Raw genomic sequence first — 16591 nt, forward strand, 5'->3', positions numbered from 1 at the left:
TGTATGTTTATATGTCCTTTCTGTTGTTTATTTTTGATAACTCTATGATTGCTTGTGCTTCTCCCGTTCTAAGCTGTTCTTATCTTTGCTGTACTGTTTTATGATGTGCTGCTATGCATGGTGTTAGTGTCTTTTAATTTTGTTGTTCTGTAAAGCACTTTGGTCAGTCATTGGCTGCTATAAAATGTGCTATATAAATAAAATGAACTTGAACTTGAACTTGAACTACTACTACTACTACTAGAGCTACTGCTACTACTACTACTACAACAACTAAGTAAGTTCTGTAGACACCACTGAAAACATAGTCATGTGTTACACATTGGACCTTTAAATCAGTTATCTGTTACACTTTCTGTCACAAAAATGCTGTCATTTATCTGGGCATGTAACAGGTGTGTATCTATATTATTTATTTTTGCATGTGTGTGTATGGTCTGAGACAGAATACACAGTAAAAACAGGGACTATCTAACCCATTGAATAATATGTTGCAAAGATGTCTGTATGAGTGCCATGAGAGTGGGTCTGTAAGCCAAGATAAAATGTAGATTCCAACAAAAATCAACTGTTTGGATAATGAAGATAATCAAATCAACATTTCTCTCCTTCAGAATCTGGATTTATTCCTTCTTTCTTTCTTTGCTCGTTGTCCAGACTTTCATTCTGTTTCTTATAAAAGAACTCAATAGAGGTAAATGTGGACTTTTTTGTGTGTTACTTTCCTTTCTGAACATTTCTTCCTTCCTTTCTTTCATCATGGTTTAGAAATGCAGCGCAGAGTCCTTAGTGTATCGATCATGATTTAAAGTATTGCCGTGTCCAACTTCTGGCATAAGGTACAAATGTGATAACTTATCACAAATTCAGTCAGCTGTTATCATTTCTTCTCCTGAATAACAATTAAACCATATTGTCCTATGTCTCTCCAACTGCCCGTCCTTCAGTTGTTCACCAGTTTCCCTTTATTATGTAAAAGTCTGTCTGTGCTTTTGATAACAGAATACAAAGTAAGGGGACGTTTGTCCATTTGATTGTTAAGGCATCTCAAACATCTATTTACCACAATCATCTTTGTGTCTCAAGATCCTTTGAGTTTGAAGAAGAAAACATCGTTGCTCATCCTCAGATCGATCCTCAGTGTGGATTCGACATCAGATTCTTTTTTCTATTCCTTTTAAGGCTGAACTGCTTTCACCTTCCACTTCTGTAAAAATGTTGATTAATATGAACATATAATAATAATATAAACACAACTTCTGTGTTTGTCTGCTAAATGTCCATCACATTTGCCCATGTGAGTCTTTGATTCCTACAGTGTCATCATAGATGAAAGAGAGGCTTTAATGCGATGGATGACAGGATGATATGATCTTCTGCCAACAGAGGGACCAAGGTGTAATTTTTTTTCAGTGAAACCCACTCACCCAAACTGTTGGTCAAAGAAGAAGAACCAGCCCCTGATTCCCACTGGAGGAAGAGGAATGTTCTCCCTGCATGGCCACTAACTGCACAGGTTTTCTGAATCGTACCGTTGCTTGTGGACCATTTTAAATCCAAGAGATGGAGCTGCCAGTATTCCCTATCAGAGGTGCTTGATGGATTGTTAAACAGCTTCAGAAACCCCAGCCCCCGACACCTCTCCGACATCGGACTTGGGCAGTTGCATCCGTCAATTTTCTTTGACTTTGTGAAGCCGACATTCACAGTGACTTGATGCAGGGATTGGCCGGCTGATTTGGCCTTGAACCTCTCTCTCAAGATCTCTTTCGTCATTCTGTTTTTGTTATTTCTTTGTATGTACAAACAAGCGCAACACAATGAATGTCTTTCAAGAGAGAGTGCCTGAAAATGTGTGCCGTTATCCCCATACTTAAACAATTATCTCCATCCTCTCTATGATGGCCGGTCTTTTACTTCTCCTTCTAGTGTGGCAGTTTGGAACATCACAACAGCTGTGGCTGAGGGGGTACAGTGGGTCAGTGGGGTTGGCGATTCGATCAGACACTGAACTTTTCTCCAGAAGTGCCAGACTAGCAATTTTGCATGTTTGCAAGTTGTTTTCTAGACCCTTGTGGATCCAAGGTTGGTAGTGAAATCCTCCAAGACTTCCAAAAGGATGAACGTGGGGCAGAGGGGTGCTCATGACTCGCATGGGTTTTAACATTATGGCTGTAGTCAGGGTTGTACCATGGTGGAGCCACCAGGCGTTGGTCAAAGCTGTCGGGTCATTCCATCATGTTGCGGGAGCCGAGGGGTGTAACACATCATCAGGAAGGCATTTTGAAGGGATGTTGGGAGCCACAGGGTTGTACCGTCATGATACCGGAGGGTTATAAGCCTGTGGGTCGTACCATCATGGAGGTGGACGGGATGTTGTTAGAAGTCATAGGGTCGTACCATCATGGAGGTGGAGCGCAAGGAGTAGCTGGGGCCTCGGAAGTGGTGCCACTTGATGCCGTTCAGCTTCCTGATGTTGTGGCCAACAGAGTAGTAAATACCGTTTAGGTTGGAGAAACCACAAGCATCAAACCACCAACCTGATGGAGAGAGAGAGAGTGAGAGATGAGGAGGGAAGAAAAAGAGTGAGGGAGCAAAGAAAGAGGGAGGAAAGAGGTGGAAGAGGGACAGATAAATTGATAAATGGCAGGATGAGAGAAAAGAAAGGAAGGTTCAGGTTTGCAGTTTTCATTGTTAGACTTTCTGTCTTTTTTCTTATCTACCTTTTTTTCTATCAAACAGCCAAATTACCCCCCCCCCCTCGCTTTTGTTCTCTCTCCTGATCTTTTATTCCCTCTTTGTTCATTCCTTTCTCCCGCTATTGTTTCTTCTTCATCTTAGTTACTCTTTCTTTTTTACTTTATCTTTCTCTGTAAATTGCTGTGATTTCTAAATGACTCTTTGACTAATGGTGACCGTTGGAGTCTTTCCCTCGGAGAGCTCGAGATTTTGCAGGAACGATTAACTTAATCGGCGATCGCAGCCCATCGAGGGGCGGCTGAGGCGAACTAAAGAGCTGTTTGTCTTGGCGTTGACACAAGTTGAAGGGTTATACACTGAAGGGTGACGGAGACAGATGTTTGAAAGGCTAGAGCTTTTGGGAAAATACCGTTTGTTTTGATCCTTCAACAACAAAATATGTATTTTTGGAGTTGTGAATTTGCTGTGATTTATGACAATGAGATATTATTTAATGGCTGTTTAATATGCTGTTAACAAACCAAACTTTTATCAGCCACCCTATGAACTAACACGTGAATACCTTATTTACTAGAGAATGTGTTTATCTTAAGTTCACGCCTCCAGAGAATTAACATTTCCAAATCGGTAACTGCTTTATTTGATGAATTTGCTTTTAAAATGTACTTGACCTGGAGTCCAGAGGACAGGAGAGGACAGGTGAGGACAGGAGAGACGTTACCTCCAGTGAGCATCAGGGCACATTTGCAGTGGTCACAGTTGTCGTTGTCCTGGTCTCGGGTGCTGAAACCGGCCCCATGGGTGACCAGGCTGCTCTGCCTCCCTGCTGTACCGCTGTAACCTCTCAGATACAACCTGAGTGAGAGGACACACCATGAGTGACGGGCTCGCTGATGAAGTGTGGACACAGCATGTGCATGTAGATCTGGGAGTGATGTGACCACCTGTATGTTCATCATGTTAACTCATGTCTTATGCCTGCATGTGTAAACATATCAATACCAGGAGAGCTGCAATGATTAGTCAAATTACCGATTAGTCGGTCAACAGAATATACTTCTGCAATAATTTTGATAATCAATACTCTTCATAATATTTAAAGCTGGGGTAGGCAACATTGAAGGAACTTGCAAGAGACAGATTTTAAAGTATTCGTAACCCTAAAATCCCATCCCCTCCCTTCAGTCCTTCATCCAGAGCCATTCTCCCAAAACACATGTTTATGTGCAGTGAATGCGTGCAGGTAGACAGGTTGGCAGGTAGGTAGGTACCCTTTCAAGTCATGCTTCACCCGACTCCCCTCAGGCCGTAGATACAGCTATTCTACAAAAAGCATGCCTTGGAAAAGGTTTTGTACCCTGTGCTATAAGAGCGCTAAACTCAAAGACAAATTCACGAGGTCACTGCTGTGTAATACGTGTAGATATGTATTAAGAGTGTATTATTCGTGTTTAGGAACCATTAGGTAGGTAGGTTGGTAAAAGGTAGGAAGATAAGCTAGCCAATCCTTTCAGAATTAAATGATTAAAGTCCTGCAAAAGCCAGAGATACTGGATCTTTTTAATTTTTGTGTCAGAGCAATTGATTTATTGATTACTGTCGGGATGTAAAGAGAATTTCAACAAATGCTTCTGTTTCCAGCTTCTCAATTTTGAGAATTTGCTGAATTTATTTCTCTAATGTGAAACTAAACTGAATATCTTTGGGCTTTTGGATATATCTCATCCCTTTCCATTGTTTTATAGACCAAACAATGAATCCATTATTCAAAACAAGTACGTGCAGATTATTGTTGCAATAATATTTGCAACCCTAAGTACCAAAATTACAAGTAAGTCCTGCATTCAAATTAGTATTTACACCTTTTTAGAATTATATGTTATCATTCTGTATAAATTATATTATAGGATTATTATTATTATTACTGATGTAAGTTGCATTTTAATGTTTAGGCTAATTGAGGTTAATTTCAACTATTATTATGAAGGATTGTCTACTGTTGGGTAGTTTATTCTTTAATAATAAATAATCATATTTTATGAACTGAATATATTTTTGGTAAGTAAAATTTGAATTAGTAAGTAGTAAAAGTATAAAGTAGCAGAAAATGGAAATACCTCTACCATACTTGAGTAAATATACTCCAACACTCTCCACCACTGGTGTATTTGAGTGTGTGTGTGTGTGTGTGTGTGTGTATTGCAGTTACCTGTACTGCTGTTTCTCATTGGCCAGTGTAAATCGGTCGTACTGGGAGTAGGCGGGGCTTCCCTCCCAGTCCCTCAGCTCCACTCTCAGCGAGTACTGACCCTGAGCGGTCAGCAGGTACAAGGCTTCATTACCCAGCCAGTGCTCTCCTAACACGTCCCCGAAACCCTGCAGGAGGGGAGGAGGTGCAGTGTGAGCAGATTTTACTCTACACTTGTTATGCAAACCTTCATGTTGATTCACGGCTCTCCTGAGACAAACGGACCATTTTATATTCCCTCCAGCTCCTCTGGAAGTCCACGCTGCCGTTAAATCGACGCTGGAACACCGTCCAGCCTCCACCACTCGTCTCCATGTCACAGTACACCTTAATGAGAAGGAAAAGGAAGTCATTCATTTTCCAAACACTTATCCGTGTGGGCAGATCATTTAAATCAGGCCAAAATCAGCTTGAAACTGTTATCAGTTTGGTATTTATAGCAAACATTATATAGGAAATTAGAAACACACTGGGGTATCTTAAGAAGTTATGTAAAATGAAATAGATATAAGTCACATCTCATTACAGACTGAGGGTCAACGTGTTGAATAAAACGTGACTGTAATGTCTGGAGAAACCAGGCAATGTTGGAAAACTGGCTGCAGTTCAGTAGTTGGTCATACCTGCACAGGTTCAGTCCTGTTGCTGATGTAGATGTGATACAGACCACTGACGGAGTGTCCGGCCTTGTAAGCCTCTGCACAGTCTCTCCACATCTGGGCCCTAGGAGGTGACCCTAAACACACACATACACACACACAGAAAGAATGTATTCATAAGAAAGCAAATTCATAGATAAAGGCAAAGGAATAGTTTTTAATTTCATTAAGAGGATATCAAAGTGTTTTACATTAAAATGAATACATGCACAGAAGAATCTAACATACAAAATGCAAAGAAAACACGAAGCTCTGATTTTTAGATTGACTTGTCCAAACATGCACATGGCTTCTTCTGTGTGTGTGTGTGTACCTGTAGTAGTAGCCACCATGTTGATGAGCGTGTGGACAGAGTCCATCAGGTGAGCCTGCTGCCTCTGCAGAGCGGTGTTGTTGCTGCTGGCGACTCTCAGCTGCCTCTCCAAAGACTCGATGGCCGTCATCTGAGTCCTGATGACAGACTGGAAGAAAAGGATTTTATTCTGCCATGCATCAAATCTATAGCAGATCTGTGTCTTTAGTTTGTTCCTCCATCTGTGAAAGCTGAGTTTTGATTATTCTTTCCGGCTTCTGACGTTTAATATTTTATGCGTCTCACTTTGCAATTATAGATTTGATGTTTTGTTTGATTTATATTTTTTATATTTATATCAGCCAGCTGAGACTAAACTAGTTTGAATAAGGAGAAACATTCAAATAAATCTTCTGCACATTTAGACCTGTACAATTTACATTTATGAGGTCAGGCAGTCGGTCTTTATCTTGTACACTGATAACCTGACCTCATAAATGTAAAACACATGCTGGATGATTCACATAAAAATGTCCTGACAATATTTATAGTACACAGTTAATATTTATATAATAATAATATAGTAAATACACACACAGACACCTGTCCAAACAGACACTGAAGATGCTGCTCCACTGTAAAACATACAGATTTATATTGACTGTACCTGCAGTCTGTTCTTCTCCTCCCTCATGTCCTTCAGCTCTCCTTTTTGCTGAGACTCCAGCATCTGAACTTTACGCTCCAAACGACTGAAAGACAGACAAAAAGAATAAAGGCCGAACATCAGACACTTGATCCACAGCAGATTCACATGAGCTGTTTTCCGCTGTTTTCTTTTTTACTTAAAATTCACCTGGATACCTCTTTCTTGTTAGCTGTTAGCATTTTAGATTGATGTTTTAATTATTAAACCAACAAGTTCCACAAATTAAAGACAAAATAAGTTGTTTTGATGCCCGTATCCAAACACAATTTGTCTGTGCCTTCAAAAACTAAATCAGAAAAAGAAATCTGTGACAACAAAATGACAAAAGTTTGATTAGGTTAAGGCACAAAAATGACTTGGTTAGGTTTAAGGAAACCTTGTAGTTCTGGTAAAAAAGACAACTTTGCTATGGTTATAGAAACCAGTGACAGTAATAATAATAAACACGTGGTCAATAAGTAAGTTAATCTTGTCTTTGCTGCCCTCCAGTGGTTTAACTTCTCAACATGCTGCAGTGACGTACAGGTGTACTCCAGGGCACCGTGACATCACTGCTGGGTGTGTTTACAGGTGCAACAGGGCACACTTCACACAGTTGAAGCAGGCTTAAAACTTTCAACCAGAGGGCAGCAAAACACACTTTTTTTACATTAACTTCAGACTGACAATCAGTCTAACCTTGTGAAACATCCTACACTGATTTACCCACATGCAAACATACAAGATAGACGGATGCTTTCATAGCAGACGGATAAAGGCATTCTGGCAAATGAGGGAAAGCAGGTTTATCTAAAAGTAAATTACTGTGTGCCATCATCACTAAATAACTCCTGGAATGTGCCATATTAACATTAGAGCGCTTTACATGAAGTTTGTGTCTATGTCAGAGGGAGGACACAAATCCAAACTATTTGCACAAATAATCTGCCTGATATGGACCAGAGGTTGTAACTCCTGAGTTACTCCCTCTTCTTAGAGAAGCCGTAAAACAGCGAAATAAAGATTAATAACCTGACCGTCATTCTTTCTGCCAGAGCGGACTACAGTTCACGTTATCTCTGCAGCTGAACCAGCAGTGCAGCTGCTGAAAATAGACTCCAGCCCACAGTTACATCAACAACGTAGGAGCCAAATGAGTGTAACCTGATGAAGGAGTGGCAGCGGCTTCAGAGGAAACTGTGGGACACTGAAAGTGGCTGAATGTTCAGTTCACACTCACTCTTCTGGCTCTGAGTGCAAAGCCCTGAACATAAAGTGTGAAGCGGGTCTGCAGGAGTCAGGTGGGAAAAATTATTTTCTTCTCTAATGTTTCCCAGAAGTGTGTGTTTTAAATTAATGAAAAAACTTGATGAAAAAGTGTTAAATACACTTTACCTGAGGGTGGCAATTATCAGGAAAATACTTTTATTTTCTTTTTTTATATCTCATTACCTACGTATGGAGTATCTGTTTCTAAGGAGCAGTGTGATTTCCACTGATTTCCACATAGAATAAATGTCTCTATGCATCCAGACGTTGTTTTTTCCTGCTGCATAAAAACACAAATTTTAATACTTTAATAAGTTGACAGTAATCCAGGAACCTATTTACATTTATTCATTTAGCTGACGCTTTTATCCAAAGCGACTTACAATTGCTATACATGTCAGAGGTCGCACATCTCTGGAGCAACTTGACAAGCTCAGCTCAGAAAATTGTGCTGAAATTGAAATGAGCTTCTGGTGCTGCACCAGAGTAAAACAAGACTACAAGTCTATGGCCATGCTTGTGAGGTTATACTTAGGCACAGCTGTGCTTTGAGCTAAATGCTAACGTTAGGATGCTCAAGCTGACATTGCTCATGTTTAGGAGGTATAACAAGTAGGTATAATGTTTTCCAAATTAGCATCATAGTTTAGAATGTGAGCGTCGAGGCTGTGTTTCATAAACCAAACATATTACAAATTAAAATGTTGACCTAATGATGGGGGTAAAAGTCAGAGGATTACCAAAGAATTCATGGCAACCCATCCCATATTTTAGTCTGGACCAAAGAAGTGGCCGACATTGCTTTCCATAGAGCCACGCTGTTAGCATTTAAGACGCATAAACATTTCAATAAAACAAAAACAAATAGTTATTTGTCCTACATCTCAGTATTTTTATTGTTGATATCTATAGCCTACAGTAGAAATGTACTTTTATGCCACAGATATTTAAAATCAACCAAACATTTCTAATCTTTCGGTAATTTTACAGAATCGAAAGGTGGATGTTAGGCTCCATTATCCTCCTGTAGTTCAGTTACATGTGAATATCAGTGCATTAACACACAGCGAGATGTAACGTGAGATCTGTTAATATTAATGTCAGTAGCTTTTCTAACCGAACTGTACAACCTGAAGTCCAGTTTCTGCTGAAGTGAAGCTGACACCAACCTCATTCTCTAATGTGCAGCTGCATCATGCGGCTCTTTTACACCTAGGAGTGATATCATTTTACATTAGCGGGTGATACTTTGGTCATATTAAGAGCTGAAACACATTATCAGCTCCTGGTTCTGATCACTTCAATATGCTGACCTGCATATGAACTAGGCAACATCATTTGGTGTGATGTAGACTGATGGGGAGTCAGTGATTGCTGCGGTTTGTACAGCATGTGTGTGTGTGAAGAGGTCAGTGTGTGTGTGTGTGCGCATGTGTGCAGATTAATGAGTTTGCACATGTCCTCAACTACATGCAGACTGTGTGTGTGTGTGTGTATAAAGATTTTGCTGTTTGTATGCCACCTGAAAATGTTGAGAGCGTGTGTGTTTCATGGTATTTGGATATTAGAAATCAACCTGTTATTGTTTAAATCTGAAACCAAAAAACAGAAAAGAAAGTCATAAAAACCTCTCTGTCTCTTTCCAAAAAGGCTTTTTCTATTTGAACACAGCGATTAAATGTTGTGAAACTACAGGATGGAACCGAAAGGAAACGAAAAACCAAGAAACGATTAATCCCACGTGTTTAATAAAGTCATTTTCACACACAACCTCAACTGTTTCTCATTCTTAAGTGAAAATCAGACACTCTAGCAGCCCTTATCTGCACAATCTTTTAGTCACTTTTATTGTAACAACAGTTTATTGGTTCTGTTCCAAATCAATTTCTGGTGTAGTGTCCACAAAATAATCAGAACCAGCTCTCTGAACAGCAGCAAACATCTTCAGGTAAAGTAAAGGATTAAATGCTTCTTGCTTGAGAACAATTTCCTTCCTATAAGGCTTTTTAGAGACCTCTAAAAACACACGGGATCATCTCAAGAATGCTTCGTCACCCAAAAAAAACCTAGACTGTTGTTCTTTTCTTTGCACACGTCTGCTCATGAGCTTGACGAGTTCAACTGGTGGCTATTGCCCAAAAACTAAGAAATATTTGTGTATATTTTTTTTAACACACCCACCAGCAGTCATGTCAACCAGTGATGTGGCTCTAAATTTCCTGCTTTTGGGAAGGTCAGACCATCAAACCGATATAAACTGTGTCACGTTTTAGTGAAATATGACTGAACAATCTGAACATGCAGATGGAGAGCCTTGTCAGTGTACGAAAAAAAGTACGGTTTTTAATTATTTCACGTCAAATGAACTTATAACTTAATTAAAATGCAGTATTCCTGAGTGGACTTATCTGCTTTTCATATACTTTTACAAAGCTTTCTTTAACAGCTCTGACAGGAAGGTGTAACGTATTACTACAAACCCAATTTTCAGGCTCATATTTATTTAAAAATAAATGTAAAACAAATACAGTTATAAAATATTCAATAGTAAACTATATACACTTCTACAGAAAAGTTTAGACTGAGTAGAGTCCAGTGGTCCAGCAGAAGCAGAAGTTGTTCTCTGCTACAGATGACCCTGGGTACTGCAGTGGATATTCCTTTGGAGGGCAATTTCGCTACCGCCACCTGCTGGTGTAGCTAATAAACTGCTCTCACATTCACAGATCTCTGTTTACAGATCTCTGTGGTACAGACAAAATTCCCCAAATGCATAAAAAGGAAGTCACATATGTAACGTGACCCACAAATTGATAGAAAGCAATGTGCAAATGGGCAAAAACTTTTTTTTGTGTAGAAGTCAATATATTTTTCACAAATCACAAATGTAAAAATAAACATTTGTAGATAGTGAAATACTTGTACATCATAGTAAACATCTGTGGATTGTTTTCTATGGGTTATAAATATTAAAGTCCAATAAAATCTTCCATATGGTCACGGTTAAAAGAAACCATAATAACTGTTGGTACAAGACAAAATGTGAATTGTGGCCTCCTCTCTCCAAGTCACATGCTTTGTTCAGTCCACGCCCACCTTGTTGAAAAGGTGTGAACAGTGAATATGAAGGAAATTTTAGAGGCGGCGTGATTTTGTAGAAACTCAAAGACAAGACTCGAATTGAACAGCTTATTGGATGTAGGCGATATGAATTTATTGTTATTATTCTAGTTCTCATGGCTGTGTTGTGTTGTTTCTTTATTTTGCTTGACATCATCTTTTTCTTCATTCTCCCTCAGTTGTTTCTTATGTCAGCTGTTTACTGATGTAGTTCGGCTGGTTGTCTCTTTGTTTTTGTATGTTTGCTTGTTCTCTTTCAGGTTTTGTTGTTTTCTGCAATTGGTGTTTTCCTCTGCTGTTTCCTGTTGTCCCCACCCCCCATTCCCGTTCTCTTGCAGGTGTTTCTCTGTGGTGTTTGTGAACCCTCTCCCCATTTCTGCCCCCCTGTCCAGTCCGGTGACCAATCAATACATTATTAAATAAATTAATAAAACAGACAAAGGAGTTTATTAAAACTCTTTTGTTAAAGTAAAATCTGTCTGGAACAACAGCTCCTCATACTGCCTACCAGGCTGCGGGGGCAGGACAGGTTGAAAAAAAAGTAAAGATGTGTATCTGCACAAATTGAGCTAACTTGAGTGAAAAACTCTCACTGAGTAAACATGAAGGGATGAGAAGAAAAGGAGAGATGTTTGTAGGAAAATAACAAATATCTACAACATCTGTTCAGTCAGTGCATAAGCTGTTTGAGACTCACTGCAAAACCCTTCACAGGTCAGATTTGTGTGAATGACGTGAGGCTAAAATGTCCCCTGAAATCCACTGTACTGCTGTTTATGAAGACATGTATTTTCTAAAGAAGATTAACGAGGTGAGTTTGTATCCACGGACATAAAATACTGTTTCCCTCTCACACGGACACACCCACACTCTGTTTCAGCCTCTCTGTTTGTATTATATCCGATACTGTAAACAGAGAACACGCTTGATGATTACTCTGCATGTTTTAACGCACGTCGCACCGTCCAAGTTCACCTCACAATGAAAAATAGGGAAAATATTGTGATTCCAAATATTGGCTTGTCCTGTAGCAACATCTGTGGACGTATTTCCATCATCTCTAATGACTTGCTTATATTTCAGATATTCTCACTGTTAAGTTGTGAAATCGCTGATAAGGCTCTTGTGCCTCATATTTGGGTCAGAGGAGGCGAGGGAGAAGGAGAAGAGGTAATTTCAACATTTTTTTTGTAGATAATTGAACATGTTTGTGGAAAAACACATCAGATACAAATTATTCTTTAAAGCTGGGTAATTGTATATGTTTTATATGTTTAAACAAGTCTAGGGGATTTTTAACAAGAGAACCTATTCATCACATTGTTTTAACTTAAAAATGGCATCGAATTTTAGAGAGATGTGTTATCAGTTTGTTAATAGTACTCTGGCTGCAAAACAGAGACATACCTGAGACATGTTTTGGACAGACTACACAATATACCTGTATCATTGGTCATCTTTCTTAAATATAAATATGTGGGCAGTTTGAATGCCTTCAGTAGACAGATAACAGGAAATGAGCTGAGAGATGGGGAGTGAAATGCAGCAAGTCATGGTGTCCGGCTGATTATCCAACTGTCGACTCCTCAATCCCCATCTACAAGAGCAGTATTTGCAACTTCATATTTAATCGCTATTCATATAAACATAAATATTTATATTAATATTTTCACAATTTTTTTATGTAGATGTTAAAGATTTCACACTCATAAAAACTTTTTTAGAATAACATATCCCTGACTGAACAGTACGGCAAAGATAAATGAACTTTGAGAAGGAGAAAGTAAGTAGTAAGTTAATAAATGTGTTTTATCCTCAACTTTCAGTCATTAATCTCTCTTTAAAGCCTTATCGAGAGTCCCAGATCCAGCAGGGCTCTGGCTAGGCACATTCAGACTGAAGCAGAAACTTTTCTACCTGTTCTTGTCTTGTAGCCGACTGATCTCGGAGGTCTGCAGTAACAGCTCTTTCTCCAGCTTGTTGGTGGACAGAGAATTCTCCAGAAGCTGGATCTCTATTCGAGACGTGTGGTTCAGCACCTGGTGGAAGACACGCCGTTAAATCCAGGAAATCTGTTTTTCAAGTGTCGAGACCTGTGACTTGCCAACTCATTACCTTGGCTTCGACCACGTTGAGTTTGCGCGTCTGCTCCGCTGTGTGCGTGAGGAGGTTTGTTCCGATCTCCAGCATGGTGGCCGTTTGGTTGTGAACGACGTGTGACGGTATGTTAGCGATGTCTGGCTTCATGCTCTTCTTAATGATGTTCTCCAGCTGAGGACGAGAAAGATAAATACAATAGTAAAACTGTCTGCAAAGAAAGGAAGATGGAAACAAGACAGAAAGGGAAACACAGAACCAACCAAAGACAAGGTCAACTTCATAATTTCTTTCAGTTTACAGGGATTTCGACTGATACCATTGATCAAATGTAAGGAGGTGAGTTGTGTTGAGTCCTTCCATAAGCTCAGTATAGAAATACTGCACTCTGAGCACTAAACCCACCCATTCAGTGCATCAAATTCAACAAATCAAACACGTCAAAAGGTCTGATATATAAAGACGCAGGTCACTCCTTCTCTGGGAATATCAACCAATGCCAACTGACAGTGCCATGCTGTGACCTTTAACCCGACACAAATAAATAATCTATCCCTCCAACCATCTATTCACCCCTCAGGCTCCACGTCTTCAGGATATCAGTGCCACTGAGAAGCACAGGGAGTTGATAAATATACCACTGGACCAACAAACAGATTGGTCCCAGTGGGAAGGCCAGTTACAAATGAGGCCATTTGATGATTCCCTGGGAGGGGAAGTTTGAGCCACAACGCCCAGATCACATTTGAGACTTTCTTTAATGAATCCCAAAACAAAACTCTATCCAATCATCACACTCATTTTCAGTTTCACACAAGTTCTGGGGGCAATGCGTCACTTTATTTATTCATGTGATGAGAACTGAGATGCCAAAATCATCCCTGTGTCCTCAGTTTGTTCTGTCCATGCTTACATATGAAAATTTTAAAGTATAGCGTTTTCATAAAAGTTAGAAATCTCAAATGTTGGCAATTTTGTGAAGGAGACAATCAGTAAAATCAATTACTATTAGAGATGTTGGGGCTGATCCAGGCATATTTTAATGTGTCAGCTAAAATGAAGACGATCAAACTGTGTTGCAGCGCCACTCTCCTTTACCAGCCAGCTCCCCAGTGCAGCATTCAGCTAAATATGAGTGTGAAAACTGGAGCATGTGAAGGTGATAATTATTATTATTTGGACAAACCAGGTGAGTGACTCTGACTTCAGATAATGAGGCTGACCAAATTCATGGATGCTCTGATGCTAATTATCATTAGCAAAGGGCAGAATTGTGCAAAACATTCAGCAACAGCTCATTTCATCTGTCACTAATTAACTGTTTCGCAGACCAAAATTAATCTTAAACTTCACATTTAACCAGTTATACTGTAATTCATACCAGATCAATGATTCAAGCTTATTAATGACAATATATATATTTTTGACTCAGGACCTTCAGTATTCGGATCAAGTAGCTTGTGAAAAATAACTTAAAGGCTTTTTCTCTCTCCTTTATTGAGTTATATACCTTTTTATGGATGTAATAGGTTTGCAAAGAGAAAAATCCCAAAGTCCAGCCCAAAGGGAGTTTCCATCTCCCACCTGAAAAGGAGCACGATCCCACCACTTTAAATAGGTGTCTAACGAAGGTTAAAGTCAAGGGCAACTGGACTTGGTTGAAAATACTGGAAGACGTTTCGTCCCTCATCCAAAGGACTTCTTCAGTTCTGACTGACTGGCAGGGAAACTCAGCTATTTAACCTCAGTGGGGTCGTTATCCCGGGTCATCGATACCGCTGGTTCGTTAGTGTTCCTGGTTGCTGTAACGACAGTCGTTAGGACTACCGGTGGCCAAGACTGAACGACCATCGTTGGTATCTTCACCTGAGGCCAATAGGTTACGATTGTTGAGTTTCCTGGGAAGTGATGAAAGGACAGCATTGTAAGTGGGGAATAAGTGGTGGCGTAGACCCCCTCCTCTGTTCAATGACGGCTTCTCGACCCTGGTGTAGATGCTTCCTTGACACCTCTTTCAAACCATCCATCTTCTCTGTCTAAAATGTGCACCTGGTGGTCCTCAAACGAGTGTCCTCTGTCCTTCAGATGTAAGTAGACTGCAGAGTCTTGACCTGAGGAGTTGGCCCTTCTGTGTTGAGCCATGCGTTTGTGTAGTGGTTGTTTAGTCTCCCCAATATACAGGTCTGTGCATTCCCCACTGCATTGGACCGCATACACTAGATTGCTTTTCTTGTGTTTGGGTGTGCGGTCTTTGGGGTGGACCAGCATCTGTCTTAGTGTGTTCTTTAAAAAACACAGGGATGTTATGTTTGTTGAAAATCCTCCTGAGTTTCTCTGATACTCCAGACACGTATGGAATCACAATGTTGTTGCGTTTGACCTTCTTTTCCTCCTCCCCTGTAGTTTTGTTCATCTTGGATCTTGTGGCTGTCTTCACAAAGGTCCATTTAGGGCAGAGGTCACTAATAGGCGGACCGCGGTCCGGATCCGGACCCAGCCGCCGTCCTCTCCGGACCGCCGACCTACAGCCCATTTATTATTGAGACTTACTACCTCGTGACGGAGCGTTTCTATTTTAACCCGCGCAGCTTTTCTAGCATTTACTGTACTGGTTTAGAGGACTGCTCAGCCAATCAAATCTGTGCATACCGATGCTTGCGAGTCGAGTCCGCGAGATTCACCAGAGACGTTTTGGAAACACACCCGAATTGAGGAGACGAAAGATAAAAGAGATTTCACATGACTTTTAATCAAGAATGTACAGATATTTACATGTACATTCCTCCCACGGGCAGTTCAAAACCAGAATATCTCATAGATCTATATGCTAGCTGGAGCTCACGTTTCTCACTGAACAACAGAAAGTAGGAAAGTGGTAGCTCTCTAAGAGGAAATGAAAGAGAAGAGGAGGCATTACAGCTGTTTCTTTTGTTATGATGTGTTGAGTGTTTATTATAAAATTGGTTAAGACTACACGTCATCACTTCAAGCTACACTTTTTATTACATTATTTCTAAAAATTAGGCACTTTAATTTAGTTTACTTAAATTTAGAATTTATTATTTGAATAGTTATTATTTATTATCCTTCCAGTTTGGTGAATCAAATATTATTTGATTTGACAGTCCGTTGTTGACTAAAAACATGTGTTGATACAACTATAGGTTATAGTACTGAATGATAACGTTCGTCGTTTTGATGTTCCGGACCTTTGCTTCAGGAAATTTTCTCTAACTAGACCTCTTTGAAATCTAATTGAATACCCCTGATTTAGGGTATCCACAGGCTGTAAGTGCCCCCTTCAGGTGTTTCTGTTCCTTCTCTCTGGCTTGGGCGCTTGTTGGTATGTTTTCCGCTCTGTGGTGCAGTGTTCTCATGACCCCTAGCTTGTGCTCCAGTGGGTGGTGGGAATCGAACAGTAGGTATTGGTCTGTGTGTGTGGGTTTTCTGTAAACACCAATCTGCAGGCTCCTGTCCTCTTCAATGTGTACAGCGCAGTCCAGGAAGGCCAAACTGTT

General features: G+C 40.0%; 1 protein-coding gene across 3 annotated transcripts in view; it reads right to left on the reverse strand.

Moving 5' to 3' along the window:
- Positions 1-1555: 1555 nt before the first annotated feature.
- angpt4 (angiopoietin 4) overlaps positions 1556-16591 on the reverse strand; it is a 59945-nt gene continuing 44909 nt past the window's right edge. The window contains exons 2-10 of one of the 3 annotated variants that reach the window (XM_046029516.1): positions 13092-13247; positions 12894-13015; positions 6567-6651; positions 5921-6068; positions 5572-5684; positions 5174-5275; positions 4910-5076; positions 3422-3555; positions 1556-2540 (exon numbers count right to left, since the gene is read on the reverse strand). In XM_046029516.1, the coding sequence (XP_045885472.1) occupies positions 2380-2540; positions 3422-3555; positions 4910-5076; positions 5174-5275; positions 5572-5684; positions 5921-6068; positions 6567-6651; positions 12894-13015; positions 13092-13247 (1188 nt within the window). In that variant the 3' untranslated portion in view covers positions 1556-2379. Of the gene's footprint in view, positions 2541-3421; positions 3556-4909; positions 5077-5173; positions 5276-5571; positions 5685-5858; positions 6069-6566; positions 6652-12893; positions 13016-13091; positions 13248-16591 lie in introns of all 3 variants that reach the window. The other 2 variants (XM_046029517.1, XM_046029515.1) reach the window with 2 other exon arrangements.

This window comes from Micropterus dolomieu, linkage group LG18 (assembly GCF_021292245.1).
Source record: "Micropterus dolomieu isolate WLL.071019.BEF.003 ecotype Adirondacks linkage group LG18, ASM2129224v1, whole genome shotgun sequence".
Taxonomy (NCBI): domain Eukaryota; kingdom Metazoa; phylum Chordata; class Actinopteri; order Centrarchiformes; family Centrarchidae; genus Micropterus; species Micropterus dolomieu.